Source organism: Typha angustifolia, chromosome 4, assembly GCF_048772165.1.
Source record: "Typha angustifolia cultivar Huaian chromosome 4, ASM4877216v1, whole genome shotgun sequence".
Classification (NCBI taxonomy): domain Eukaryota; kingdom Viridiplantae; phylum Streptophyta; class Magnoliopsida; order Poales; family Typhaceae; genus Typha; species Typha angustifolia.
The window spans coordinates 616,865-631,417 of NC_133242.1; the positions used below are offsets into that span (position 1 = coordinate 616,865).

A 14,553-nucleotide genomic window follows, 5' to 3' on the forward strand; every position below is an offset into this window, starting at 1 on the left:
ATCTGCTCTCCCTTCATGCAAGATGTACCACTAAAGCTCACCGTGTATATATTCTTTTCTAAAGGCGATCTGCACCGGAGCTTCATGCATGTTAGTACCAAATAAAGTTGCATTTTTTTTTGCCAAAGGATCGCCGCATCAGGCGCTGACCGCTACTCCGGAATCCATTAACAAATCCCACCACCCTTTTAATTTTTTTAAACTTAAATCCCCCCTCCCCCCCTCCCCTCGCCACTCTCCCCCAAAAGTTCTTTCTCTTTGTTGTTTCCATCCACCCCTCAGGTTAAAAGATGAAAACGTCGCTTCCAGCTGTCACGTGAGGGGGAGCACGTGAGGGATGGAGTGGGGACGTGCCCTCGAGGGGCTCGAGAATATTATTAGTATATATATATATATATTTATATTTGGACGCAGGAGAGGGAATACAGGGGAAGGCGTGGAGAGGACAAGTGCTAGCCGTTGAGGTGCGGGATGTGGGGTCAGGATGAGGCCGGAGGAGAGGGGGAGTGATGCCATGCACGTGGTCTCGCAGCCCCGTTGTCGCCGGACAACCGGACTATAGATACTGTTCGTGGGTGGGAATTGGAGCTTTCCCTCGTGCATGCCCGACGCTTCACCTCGCACGTGTGCATGGGAATTTATACTGTTAATATTTTTTGATCTAGTTAATAACCTTACCTTAACAATACTACACTTAATTTACCGTCACACTTGACGTGCATGAAGTTACTACTAAATGAGTCAAAGATGACCAACGACATGATGCCAAGAAGTCGGACCACTGGGAATTTTCCAAAGGGGAGAAGTAGTACGCTTTACTCAAAGTCTTAAAGTGACTTCTATTATGGAACAAAGTTAAGAGGGAGAGCGGCGCCACTAGGGGAAAAAGACCCTCGTTTTTTGTTAGCTAACTTGAGATATTTCATCAAATACATTGAACTATAGAAGAGTTAATTAGCAGTCTAATTCATATTCATATATTTCCTAGTATCATTCTCCTGCTCGTTTCCACTTCAGGGGCACCTACAATGTATTTTTGACTGGGTATATTTAGGTACTTATCTCTCAATAATGTTGACGTCAATGAGCTGGTATTCTATTGGGTCACAAATTCCAATACCCTCTCTCTCTCTCTCTCTCTCTCTCTCTCTCTCTCTTCTCCCTCTATCACTATCACTATCTCTCTCTCATGCCCACCCCACCTGCAGTCTCTCCCTATCATCCATTTATTAGCTGCACCAGTCTTCCAAGCAATTTCATGGAAGAGGAAAGAGATTTCGCACACTCTCTCTCTAGGTATTATACCTCTGCTTACTTAAACTATACTCTGTCGAGATCTTTAGTCTCTTTGCATTTTATTCTTACCTGGGGACACTGGAATTCCTTCCTATCCAACCTCGCTTTTAATAGCATAGTTTATCCCTCATTGCACACTTCCTCTATTATCCAACCCTTTCACAAACACACACACCCTCTCTCTCTCCAGCCTCTTTAATAATATCTCTAAGCACCATTCTCATGGAAATCATAAGCCACTCATGACCTAATCACTCAAAAAACTTGCCCTATTTATCCAACCCCCAAACCAAGCTCTCCTTTTTGATCATCTGTATCTTCCACTCCACCTTCCCTTTCTCTTTCCCCAGTTACTGTACCGCTGTTGCCTTTTCCTTCTTCCCTCTCGCCCCAACCCCACACTCTTCTCCCTTTACCAAGTTCTCTTCACCAAACAACTCATCATGATTTGATCTGGGATCAAAGTATTATTGCAATGACCACCTTCCCTGATCTCTCCCTCCAGATTAGCCCTCCGTCGTCATCGTCGATCACGATCGATGTGTCGATGAGGAGGGAATTTCTCGGGGGTCAGAATTCTGGAACGGACTCCGGGAGCAGCGGAAGCAGTGACATAATTAGCCACGACCAAGTCTTGTTGCACCACGGCGAGCCGGCGCTAAAATTAGGGTTTGAGGTCCCTTCGTCGGATTCCGCGTATCAACAACTGTATCACCACCACCATCACCCTCAGATCTATGCATTCAAAAGGAGTTCGGCGTCCTCGCACGGCAGTAAGAGGAGCATTAGAGCACCAAGGATGAGGTGGACTACAACACTACACGCCCACTTCGTCCACGCCGTCGAGCTCCTCGGAGGCCATGAGAGTAATTCTTTTTATTATAATTATTATTTTTTCCTTTTTTTTTTCTCATGATGTGGTAATTCTATATATGGACGCTAAGTTCTCCATCTCCACAGGAGCAACGCCGAAATCGGTCTTGGAGCTGATGAACGTGAAGGACTTAAAGCTGGCTCATGTGAAGAGCCACCTGCAGGTATAGAAGAGAAGATTATAAAGTTTCTTTACCTTTTTTCTCATCTGAAATCTGAACTTGGAAGTCGCCAAAGGAGCTAGCTTTGATGCTATCCGTTTCTCTCTTTTGTTCTTGCTGCTTGTTTTGTTGTGGTCATCATTACTCGTCCTACTAAGTGTTAAGGTTAGGGTTTTGAGATGGGTGAGATCGATAGTGGGTTATACCATACAAGCACTAAGGACAAAATGGCATCTATGTATCTTAACCGTGAAGAATTCACTCTGTTCATCTTATTCTCTTTTAACGAGTTTTGATGTGGGTTCTTTCTTCTTTATTTTTGCAGATGTATAGAACAGTGAGGAGCACTGGAAGAGGGGCATCAGGTACTTAGATTCTCTATTGTTAGTGCATCTAGCTACATGGGTTTTGCTATTTGTTTCAAAGGTAGCAGATGACATATCAGTATATCACCCAGTCATTTCTCTTGCAAGCTATAGGAAGTTGGCTTGGATTGGTCTACTTTGTTCTACCTTGGTGAATTATTAGGAGCGTTGTCCTTTAAAGTGCATGTAGCCATTTGTGACTCATTGGTGGAGGAAATTGTTGCAGGCCAAAGCCAGACAGATATGGGCTTGCACCAGAGGACAGGGATAAGAGAAGTGGAGGGAGGACTACTGCCATGTGACAAAGCTGGGATCAATAACCCTTCTTATTCCGTCACCACACCAACTCCACCCACACCACTATCTGGGTTTGTGTACTACTCCTTCCTCTTCTCATTGCATCAACTTAAATGACATAAAAAACACATAGAAATTTAACTTTAAAACAAGCAAAAAAATTAGATCAAATCTAAAATCAATAGCACTTGCGTATGTAGCCGATCGAGCACATCACTCGTAAGTGCAACCATGCATGTGGAAGTACTTCCAACTTAATGCTATTACCTGTGATCGTTAGTGTATCAAGATAGATGAACGTAGCTGGTCAAGTGGTTAATTTTGCTTGTCTAAGCTATAGTTTTAGGTAGGGGAATGGATATTTAATTCATGGCAGACTTTCCAAGTATTTGACCGCTAGTTGCTGACATTGATGTTGAGGTTGGGATGGAATAATATTATATATATATAAGAGGCAGAAGGTTTGCAGAGCAATATGGTATATAATAAATACGTGATAATTCAGAACAATAATGCCTTGAACACCCAAGGATGGGAAATGCATTGGAAAATATATTTTATATAATTGCATTCAATTTCGAATTTGACCACTGTAGTTGATTCCTATTACCAGATTTGGCTGGTGAGGTCTTCCCTTATGAATGTGCCAAATGTGATATTGTTTTTTAGATGCAACGGTTGTTTTGTTCCACGTTTCTAGATACATTTCCTAGAAAAAGAGTTCTTTCCTTTATTTCTTGACCGAAAGAATCTATTCCGTATATTTTTTTAGTAAATGTAAAGATGTATACTACCAAAGTAAGAATCAAGGTAACGTTCTCTATATGTACTTGAATATCTGTAAGCTATAGTCATGACATACATATAAGCTTCCTATTCCTAGACGCTAATCGCTATATGAATAACAAATTTCTGAAAAGAAATAGATACCACCGACTCACCCACTTAAGATTTGACCTGAATATTGCACCTCTTCACACACACACACACACACACACACACATATTGTCGAGTTCTCATGATAAAATTAGCTATTATACATCTATGATCCAGATTTATGTGATTATTAGTTTGTCACTTCTTTCCTCTTAACTTTGTAGTGCTACTGTGCATGCAGCTGTTGCAGTCAGTGAGCAGTAGAATGCATCATCAAGTAGATGAAGAATATAAACTCTCTCTCTCTCATCTCTGAGATTGATTTTGTCTTTGTGACAGTTCTATTTGTCGGTGTGCACATGCATGTACTTTGATCATAATTTGATGAATTCACGCCGAGTTAAATTTTTTTGGAAGTCCTCGATCTTAATGAAGAGGATAGAACCTAGAGGGAGAGGAGAGGAGGGCCCACACTGGCGTTGGTCCTTTAGCCATGAAAGCCATGACATTAGCTTAGGCAGAGAGAGACATGAGACCAGAGGGAAGAAAAGAATGATGGCTAGAGACTTAACTTTGCATTGATGAGGCCTGTGGCAGATGCCAGATTGTCCCTGTCCCATTTGGAATGCACAATGATGGCATCAAGCAGAAAATATTAACAAAGGACAAGACATTTCTCATTGATTTTCTCCAACATATTGTACATCGATCTAACCTTCATGTACTGTAAAGCAAGTTACGCAGATATGCTGGTTGGTTAAAATTAGGATATATCTTTTTGCATTTTTACCTATACATAAACCACCCCCACATGAAACATATTATATCTTGCTTAACTTTCACAGCTAGAGTGAAAAAGTGAACTTCTAAAACCCTAAGAAGAATGTAATTACAAAGTTCATTGTACTAATTTACTCCTTCTTTCCATATCTTAGATTATTTTTACCTCTATTATATTCATTTACACCTGCCATGAAGTATAATTATTTCCTTTCATCATTTAAATCTTGTCTTTGATTCAAGTTTATAACTTTAATCTTTTTCTTATTTGCAGCATCTGCCTATCAATGGAGGGAAGTGATTGGAACCGGCAAACACAGCAAGATGAATTTTCACACCCTTATCTAAACTGTGATTATTTTGGAAGAAGAGAAAATCAGGTAAATATTTTCCATAAGTTTCTATTAACCACTAGTGATATGTCACACTCTTTTGCATTTTCAACTAAGAAGATCCATTAAAGATATAGATGATGCTAGCTAAAGCTGAAACACTTCATCTCGAGCTTTAGTTGTAACACCAAAAATAGAAAATGCGATGTTTTTTAAAGGGTGCCGACACAGTAGTAGCTTTATTTACATTGAAAAGATAGCATTGTCTTGTTGACTCTAGTCCAATACTTTTCCCTTGCCGCGGAACAGTGAAATAATGTCAGTGTTACTGTTCTGACTTGCATGTGTCACACATATGATAGAACTCGTGTCGTATAACATCATCTCTAGGGAGTGATTTTTTACTATTGCTAGACTAATACAAAGTATATTGTTGCTGATGTTATGATAGACTGGTCAGTGTAAAGTTTTTGGTTATAGTAAGATTTGAACTGAAGATATGAGATGCATTGAGGTGATTGGTTTGTTTCTTCTGCATTTGGAATAGGTGGTGGAGCAAGAAGAAAGGCAAGACCTTCAACTTCCTCAAGGAGTATGCGATGAGGTTACCAACTCAACACCATGGAGTTTGCAATCCCAAGCCACTGATCCAAGCAAGACGATTCAAACAGCCCCTGACTTAGAAATCACCTTAGGAAGGCAGAGTTGGCATATGGAGAACATCGAATCTTCGAACGAACTGACCCTTCTCAAGTGCTTGTGATTTTTTTTTTCTTCTTTACTCTTGTTTTCTTGTTTAATAAAAAGGTTAAGTCTCCTGGGTTTCAAAGGAAAGGTTTGGTTTGCTGTAAGTTTTCTTGAACATATCTTGCCATTAACTCTGAGTTAACCCAAAAATATGAGTATAAAAAATGTTTGTATGAGTGGTAGAAGGTCATTGTAATTAATCGAGTGCACAATCTATGGCTCTAGAGATGGAAGTGCAGTGATTCTATATATCTAATTTGCTGAAGTTGGAGTTCAATAATCTTAACTATATATTTCTCAGTTGGAGTGATGGCTGGAAAATGTTGCCTTCTAGTCAAAACGTTTTCAGGCCCGCAGAACAGTAAGATGCTTCCAACTTTGGAAAACGTCGATGTCTAGAAACTGGCAGTCTGGCGCAATGGGTCCATCTCTATGGTCCATATTTGCAAACACTAAAGCCATGGGCCAGCTTCTGTTTCACTGGGCTATATTTTCGGATTCGGATCCTCTCCTCCATTTTGTTAGCATATTTGGGCCTTTTATTGGGCTGTGAAGCTGAAAATTATAATCTGGAGATAGATATTTTTCACATATATATATATATATATATATATATATATATATATATTTAGATATCTGGTCAACCAGGATAAGTGTAGACAATTCTTCGTAGTTATCCACAGGACCATATGCCCAACACGTGGCCTCGTCAGTCACGACAAAGCGGATAAGAGACCGCTATTCTAGTTGGGCCCGGTTTTATTCGGTCTTTTCGCGAATAAGGGACCTCTCCTAAACCGTGTGCATGAATACATCGATCCCAGTTTCCTGTAACCCCTGGTTTTCATTTCCCTTTTTCATTATATATACACACCATGGATAAACTATTCCTCTTATCTACCAACATCGCCGATAAAATATCCACAGCGGAATAATGTCTGGATTGGTGGGAATATGGCTGGGCGAGTTCGCCAAGTTCGGGAATAAGTGGCATTCGATGCCATCCAACTGCAGCGTTGAGGCGAATAGGCAGCATAGCAAGCAAGAAGGAAGGAAAGAGGAGAGTGGTGCGAAAGGGAGGCTACTTTTGGAAAAGAAGGAATCCATTAGAGCCAATAAGGGAAGGGATGATGGGGGGGCTCTCTCTGAAGCTGCTGTGTGTATGCTGATGGACCGATTTGCCCCTAGCTGAGCAAATTAATTACCTTGATGTATAGTTTTATGCTGATCAATGTTTTGGTGTGTTGCTAATCTTTCCCGTGAAGTTTGATGTACATGTAATTAATCTTTTAAGTCTGTCTCAATTCCTGTAACTAATTTTTGAATATTATGACAAAAAAATTATTAATCGAAAAATGTTAGGGCTACAGTTCTTAAAATTAAGCTTTTAAGCTACTGGTATAATTATACTGGTTAGTTTTTATCTACTCATGATAAAGATTATGTGTATCTTGTGGCTCTTTTTTATATAATAAAGTTAGCTCAGCTGTTCAAAGACTAGCTAGCCTATATGCTGCCTATTGGACGGTCATGATACGTTGGCTGGCGCTCATCCGACGGTGGCCTGAACTATTGAGCTTGGGTGGGCCGGCCCTTTAAAAAGGGAGCCCAAGTTTTAACTTGCTTCTAAAGTCTAAAGCCACAGAGAGCCGACTAGCGAAGCAGCGAAGGAAGCACAAATAGTAGTCGTCCGATGGAATTCGCCGCCGAAGAAGAAGGCAAAGCCTTCTCCCCCAGTTGCTCCGCTCTTCTTCTAGTTCGTAACTTCTAACCCTGTCGTTTTCCTTTTAACATCTGAATTTTTTTTTCTAGGGTTTTTGTTGGTTATTTTTTATTTTTTATTTCTCTTGATGCATTTTATTTTTCTTTTTTACTCTTGTGGAATTCCCTAGCCGGCTCTCTCGATCGGGAACGTGGGGCAGTTGGCCGTGGATCTCTTGGTCTCGTCTCTTGGAGCGAAAAGAGTTGGGTACTTGGATGATCCATCCCTTCTTCCTTGCGTTGGAAATGACGCGTATGGACCGGTTGCCGACGGTGATCTCTCGCTTCCTCTCGAAGGTAATGCTTTACTACTTTTTGTTGTATAATTTTCCATTTTGTGTGACGGCTGCCAGGTGTTTGAGAGGATGCGTCATTGTCGTTGGTTATCTAGAACAGTAGAATATATGGTTTTGAAATTCTTTTTCTGTAAGAAGATTGAAATGGAATCATATTCAAATGGGTTTTCCATTTTGTGTGAGGGCTGCCAGGTGTTTGAGAGAATGCTTCACGGTAGTTGGTTATCTAGAACATTAGACTATATGGTTTCGAAATTCTATTTCACTAAGAATGAGAGGTAATTATTAAGGGTACTTGACAAATATGTTTGTTTCCAAGGTCACTGGTCTTTTCTTCAGATATGTGTAATAGTGGTGTTTTCTTGGTTTTTGCCTTCCTACATCCAATAATTAAATTTGAAATGACAAATTCCACTCAATGAGAATGCTTTCTGAGTGCAGTTTATGAGTCTCCGTCTCATGCGCTGGGTCTCATTCAACAAAGATCTCCAGTTCTTAAGGTAAGACAACTTAATTTTTAGTTAACAAGCAATTTGACATTGTTAGTGTTCTTGTTGCTATTTTTCTTGCCATTTGTAACGTAGAGGTGTAAATGTGTAACTTCTCAAATGATTAGATTTTCCTGATAGAAAAGCTAGTATAGAAATGCATGTGTGCCGCATACTCAGAACATAGAGGCATTCATCAGGGTCAGTGCTCACTATTTGTTCTGCCAATTTGACTTCTTATCTTGCAAAATAATTTATGCCTGTGCAGTGCTCACTATATCTTTATCATTTGTCCTTGCTTCTTGTTATTGCTGTTTAATATTCATTTACACTTTTTGTCAAAAAAATATTCATTTACGCTTAATGACTGAATTATGAATAGTGGATGTTCCACTGTTAGGTTATTTGCAAACATTTATGCTGATAAATCTGGAGAATATTTTTAATCAAATGCAGAAGTTTTATCTAGATACCCTAGAGATTAAAATAGTTTATAAATGGGTTAGTTCATTGTATGTTTGATATCGCAGAGACAGGTGTTAAATGGCAATACCTGTTCTTTATTCCTCATATTCTTATTTACCTAGAAAAGTACACTTATTGTTCATTAATGAAGATAATCTGGACTGAAGCATTAAATGACTGCTCTATTCTCTAATTACTTTCATCAAGGACCTTTTTAGTCGAGCTACCTTTGCAGTGGCTTATGTGACCGTCTGATCTGATGTATACTAGGTTATAGGTCTACAAGCGCCAAAAGGTGTACATATATAATATTTACACTTTCAGGAATATTTAGCTTATAGGAAGTCTATATTTAGGTATTAAATTTGAAAAACCCCTAGACACACGTATGTATCTAAACACTAGGTAATGATATCACTCGTTCGCTTAAATAAAAGTTGGAAGAAATATTAAAAACGAGAGTAGAGATGAATGCCAAGATTTTAACGTGGAAAAACTCAAAACGGAAAAAAACCACGGATCCAAACTCGGATCAAAACCAATCATTAGAATAGTAGCAGTTACAAAACTGACTCACAAGACAATCCGTCGATCCTCTCGACTTTGTTCTTCTCAGTTTTACTCGCTAGAACTCACGATTCATTGTTTCTCGTGATTGATATCCAACCTCAATAGCCCTCGAGATTGATCTTTCGTTTAGATAGCCCTTAAGACGAAAGATTAAGCTTTTAGAAAAGTAGGACGTTATAAGTTGAAGAACCGATGTAGCCTTTAGAAGTCTCCTTCAATAATGCTTCTTCAACCACCCTCTAGTTAGGGCATCACAATACTTATATATGATCTCCAAGATAAAGCAAAATCCAAGTATTATCCGAATTCACGAAAGTCCAAGATTTTCAAACTTCGTTGGTGCGTTCGAACGCGGTCCGGGTGCGTTCGAACGCGACAGCTTGAATTCTTCAGGTTGCGTTCGAACGCGTTCGTGAACGCTGTTCTCGGTCTGTGTGAACGCAGTATCTGCGTTCGAACGCGTTTGTGAACGCAGTTCTTGTTCTGTGTGAACGCAGTACTCGCGTTCAAATGCGTTTGTGAACACATCGCATTCGAACGCGTTTGTGAACGCACTGCATTCGAACGCGTTTGTGAACACGGTGTGAACTCATCAACTTTGCTCCAATAATCTTGCAATTCTTCAAACCAGAGATTTTTTAGACTTGTATAAAGCTCATATACATGTAAAAATGTATTTAGAATATTTTGTACACAATTGCCGACAATTAAAAACCTAACAAAATTATTACTCCTTAATAGGCATTTTACAGGGGCCAAAAAATTTAAATGTTGATGACAGGAGTCCTACATAACCTTCCATAAACAACATTCACAAGCATCTCATAAAGTTCCTTAATGTTCCAGTAATTTTTTTAAAAAACTTTCTGCTCTCCTGGAAGCATTATTGATTTTTCTTATTTAGACAATAATGCTGTGGCTCCACTGCGGAAGCTTTCACGCGCCTATAGCAAAATACCTACTTGAGATTTTCAAAGACATGCTTTACTAAATAGTTTTTGTTTTGTTTTGTTTTTGTGTGCGCGCGCGCGCGTACGCACAATAATTTACCTAACCATCTCGATACTAAAATAGGGAATGATGGTTGCATATGCAAGGAATTTAGCCAACTTCATATGCAGCATTGGAAAGAAGCATGTCATTATTCTTTCAAGTTTAGATGCTGGTAGAAGGAAAAAGATTGATGCATCCAGGTATCTGAGCTGTACATGTGCATCATGCTCTTAGTCTTTCCCATTATGCTATTCTATCATAAGATGTATGTGTTTTCTTGACGATATGGCTGTGGAAATTCAGTCATTTGCAGGTGTATTATGTTTCAAGTATCAATTCTGATGGAACTGATTCTGATTGTGAAAAGTTGGGGTTGAAAAAATTTGAGGAATATGACCCAATTCAAAGGCGCTGGAAGTATCTTGCTCGTCTTGCTAAAGGTGATTCTTTATTGGAAGACATGCTCAGTGATGAAGATGAACTGACTGATGAAGACTATTATCCAGGCTTGCCTTTTGCTGCACTATTTTCTTGCTGCAAGGTATCTTATTTTGTTTCTTTGTCAAAATAATATATTTTTTCATTTTCTTTTTTATCTTATTTCTGGAAACTTCTTATATTTAATCAGGCAAAAGGTCTGCAAGTTACTTGTTTACTGTGCTATTGCTCTGAAGGGGACAACATCTCAGATTCCTTCCAGTTGGCTGAGGCAGCTTGCAAAATTTTGGGTGTTAATCTGGGCAACTTTCATGGTACAGTTCTGTAGATCCGTTATTCATTTTTTTGTTTCGTAGCTCTGACTTGTGGAAACCATAAGATAGAGCTTGTATACATCAAAGAAAAGCTTCACAATTTAAAGTCGCAGCTAATAGTGCCATTGTAATTGTGCACCTTTTCCATTTTCACAATTCTGCATTTATTTAAGCAATTATTGTTGAGTTATTTAAGCAATTATTGTTGACAAGCTTCTTGATTGGAAATTTCCAGGCCATGGGCAGAGCGAGTGGGTAATACCATTGTCGTGGAGATCAGTATATGGACCACCTCCTGATATGTCAATTTTCTAGGCTGCTTTAGTGGATGGTAGTCGGTGAGATGTCTCTTACTAAAGGAGAAAGTGCTCATTCTTCATCGTCCAATTATGTTAAATGTGAATTCAAGTTTATTGAATTATGAAAGAATGCAAAAATATTTATCTAACTTACCTCGAGAGTATGTCTTGCGTAGTTTATAATAAAGTTAAATGATGACTGGAGAACTATCAAAATAGTAAAACCCAGTTATTCTTGAAGCTCTAAGTTTAGAATATCGTATCATTTTATCGATTCACCCTTTTGATTTGGTGTACAAGAGCGAACGCATAGCATGCTGGAGTTTATGGAAGAGGAATATAATTGCATGTTTGGTGGTTTGAGTAAGGTATAGGATAAAGATTGGCCGAGCAGTGTGCCTGTGCTCATCTTATCTCTATTAGGAGGCCCTGATAAAGATAGATAGGCCAATAAGGAAAAGGACGTAATTTTTGGACAGCATTGTATCTTGAATTGATATTTGGCATTATTGAGGCTTTTTCGTCGTTGTACGTACTGTCAAAATGCTTCGCCTTTCTTGGCAACGTGCATGATGCACATCGCTTCGTTATCTCAAATTGTTTCGATATATAAAACAAGTCTGTTTTTTAAGCTTATTATATAAGTAGCTCTATTCTTAAATTTATTTATTAAATTAGATAACACTTAATTTTAAATATTAAAAGAGGGTTTATTTTACTTGTAGCTCTAATTAAAATGTTTAATGAGTAAGCGTTTTACTTATCTAAGATTGAAACAATGATAGGCTAGGGTGTTTTACTTTTTCGATGAATAAAATACTTAATAATTAAATATTTAACTTAGGGCTAAAATAAATTTCTTTTAATATTTAAGTTTAGTGTTATCTATTTTGATAGATACATTTAGAAATTGGGTCTAAACTATTCAAGAGTGATAGATTAAATTACTTTTTTTTATTTTTTTTTGTGAAAGCGATTCACTATCAGTTCAACCTTAAATCGTAATATCGAGAGCATATTCCAGTGAACTGTTAGCTGATTTTAATTGTGAAACTTTTTTCGGGAAAACTTATTTACTTTATAATGTCTAACAACAAGGGGTGCATCCCTAATTTAGGGCTGTACATATATATATATATATATATTAGGGTTACTTTATAATGTTAAAGTTGGTGAACCAACGAGGAAGTGAGATGAAACCCAACTCATACGGATCGATAATAAGAGAGGTATTCTGTACGCACGTCCTAACGTGCATCGTCTTCCAATCAATACCCACTTTTTATTTTTATTTTATATGAAACATGAGTACCTGCCAACTGCTAAATTAATACTACCCTCGTCTACTTTCCATATTTCCAAATCCTCCCCCCATAAAACCGCGAAAATGAAAAAGAAAGGCAAGGAGAAATAGTAGCCCACCAGGGCGGCAACCACCTCAGCACTCAGAAGGTGGCCTTCTTAAGGGAGGTCAACTTGACTGCGGACCCGAGCGGCGAGGTCCCCACCTCGATCTCGAAAGAGTCGTACCTCAAGAACAACTCCACCACCAGCAACCTGGCCACGAACACGACGAAGTCCTTCCCCGCGCATTGCTTGTTCCCCAGCGTCGCCGCCTCCGTCTCGGGCCCGTTCGACCACACCACGTACTTCAGCAGCCTCTGCCCCTCCTCCCCGACGAACCTATCGGCCACGAACTCCTCCGCCCTCTCGAATACCCTCGCGTCCTTTGTCGCCATAGGCTGGTACCCGAACAGCATCTCCCCCGCTCTTACCTCGTATGCGGCGTCGTGGCTCTCCACCACCAGGTCCCGTTTCGCCCTCCCGTACTGCAGCGGCACCGGCGGCTCGATCCGCAGCGCCTCGTACACCACCGACTTCGTCAGCGGCATCGCCTCCTCGATCGCCCTCATCGTGATCTCCCCGTTGCAAGCTCGCACCGCCGACCTGACCTCCTCCGCTATCCGGCCGTGGAGCTTCGATCCAGCCCGCCCGATCAACTTGATCAGGCTCGGGAACAAGATCCTTATACCACCAAACGAATTGAAGCAGGTGGCGAAGAGGATGTTGTGGACCGCCTCCTCTCTCGAGACCCCGAGCCGATCGGCTTCGTCGAGGATCGAGCCGGCCGATTCGCGGAAAAAATCGGCTAGCCGATTGTAGTCGGATTTGACGAGAGGAGGAGGGAGGCGGAAGGAGTGGAGGAGGAGGTCTTCCAGAAGGCTCGGGAGACCTAGGGTTAGTATCGGGCTGAGCTGGAACAAAACCCACTTCACGATCAACTTGGGCCCGTCGAGACCGAGCTTGGTCTCGGCTGGGTCCCGATCTAGCAGCGCTCGCGCGAGGAAATCGAACGCCGCGCGGTCGTTCGCCTCGCCGAAGTCGGCCTTCCCCTTCTCCCCGATGTCGGACTCGAGGCTATCGAATAGACCGCCGTAGGTGTTGCGGAACTCCGGGACGATGGCGTGGCGCCGGTACGAGAGGAGGTAGAAGAGGAGCTTCTTGAGCGGGGCGTGGTTGGGCTCGGAGGGGTCGAGGTAGGAGAGCACCCGGAAGCCACCGGTCAAGTCGGTGGAGGGCATGTAAGTGCCTGTGAAGAGGTCGCGCTTCTCCACCAGGGTCGTGTCGAAGAGGACCGGGAAACTGGCGGCGTCGAGGAGGGCAACAACACGTGGGTCGCCGGCCACGAACGGGCCGGGCGGCATGTTGACACGGATCACGGTGGAGTTGTGGATACGGATCCGCGACTTGAAGAAGTCGTCGCGGCCCTCGTGGTAGAAGTAAGCGAGGCGGTCGCGGAGCGGGCCGAGGATAGGAAGCCCGTAATCTCCCGGTATCTTGCGGATCGGGAGGTTCTTAGATCCGGCCTGGGTACTTGCGGGCTTCTCCGATACGGATCCGGTGATCCGGCGGTAGCGGCGAGAGGGAGTTGGGATGGAAGAAAAGGTCAAAGAGGCAGAAGCCGTGGCTGCCATTTCTTCTTCTTCTTCTTCTTCTCCTTCTTCTTCTTCAACTTGTAATCTAATACTTAACTTTGGATATCGTCGTGGCCTGATCGGGGGGGTTAATTTATAGTAAGTGAAAGATGACAGAGTGGCCAGTGGTCGCGAAAGGTGTGCTAATGTTTTCTAAGTCACATGGGGTTGTGAATGGGAAGGCAAAAGTTATTTATGCGGAGCACGTGTGTGAATAGTCAGGTGGC

The 14,553-nt window shown here is 41.2% G+C and overlaps 3 protein-coding genes across 4 annotated transcripts; 2 read left to right on the top strand and 1 right to left on the bottom strand.

Moving 5' to 3' along the window:
* Positions 1 to 1,283: 1,283 nt before the first annotated feature.
* On the top strand, positions 1,284 to 5,984 carry LOC140758631 (probable transcription factor KAN4). Of its 2 annotated transcripts, none has more exons than XM_073094864.1 (6): positions 1,284 to 2,162; positions 2,257 to 2,333; positions 2,656 to 2,695; positions 2,922 to 3,069; positions 4,923 to 5,028; positions 5,528 to 5,984. In XM_073094864.1, exons 1-6 carry the CDS (start codon positions 1,772 to 1,774, stop codon positions 5,741 to 5,743), a joined length of 978 nt encoding a protein of 325 aa, XP_072950965.1. In that variant the 5' UTR covers positions 1,284 to 1,771; the 3' UTR covers positions 5,744 to 5,984. The 2 variants fall into 2 exon arrangements, with proteins under 2 accessions (XP_072950965.1, XP_072950966.1); XM_073094865.1 differs by having other exon boundaries at positions 1,291 to 2,162; positions 2,922 to 3,063; positions 5,528 to 5,982.
* Positions 5,985 to 6,501: 517 nt separating this feature from the next.
* On the top strand, positions 6,502 to 11,591 carry LOC140759562 (uncharacterized). Its single transcript, XM_073096158.1, has 7 exons — positions 6,502 to 7,483; positions 7,620 to 7,785; positions 8,226 to 8,284; positions 10,382 to 10,500; positions 10,604 to 10,841; positions 10,929 to 11,052; positions 11,288 to 11,591. The coding sequence occupies exons 1-7, from the start codon at positions 7,421 to 7,423 to the stop codon at positions 11,365 to 11,367; spliced, it is 849 nt and encodes a 282-aa protein (XP_072952259.1). The 5' UTR covers positions 6,502 to 7,420; the 3' UTR covers positions 11,368 to 11,591.
* Positions 11,592 to 12,613: 1,022 nt separating this feature from the next.
* Positions 12,614 to 14,455, bottom strand: LOC140758699 (allene oxide synthase 1, chloroplastic-like). Its single transcript, XM_073094954.1, has one exon. It carries the CDS (start codon positions 14,324 to 14,326, stop codon positions 12,797 to 12,799), a length of 1,530 nt encoding a protein of 509 aa, XP_072951055.1. The 5' UTR covers positions 14,327 to 14,455; the 3' UTR covers positions 12,614 to 12,796.
* Between the last annotated feature and the right edge of the window lie 98 nt (positions 14,456 to 14,553).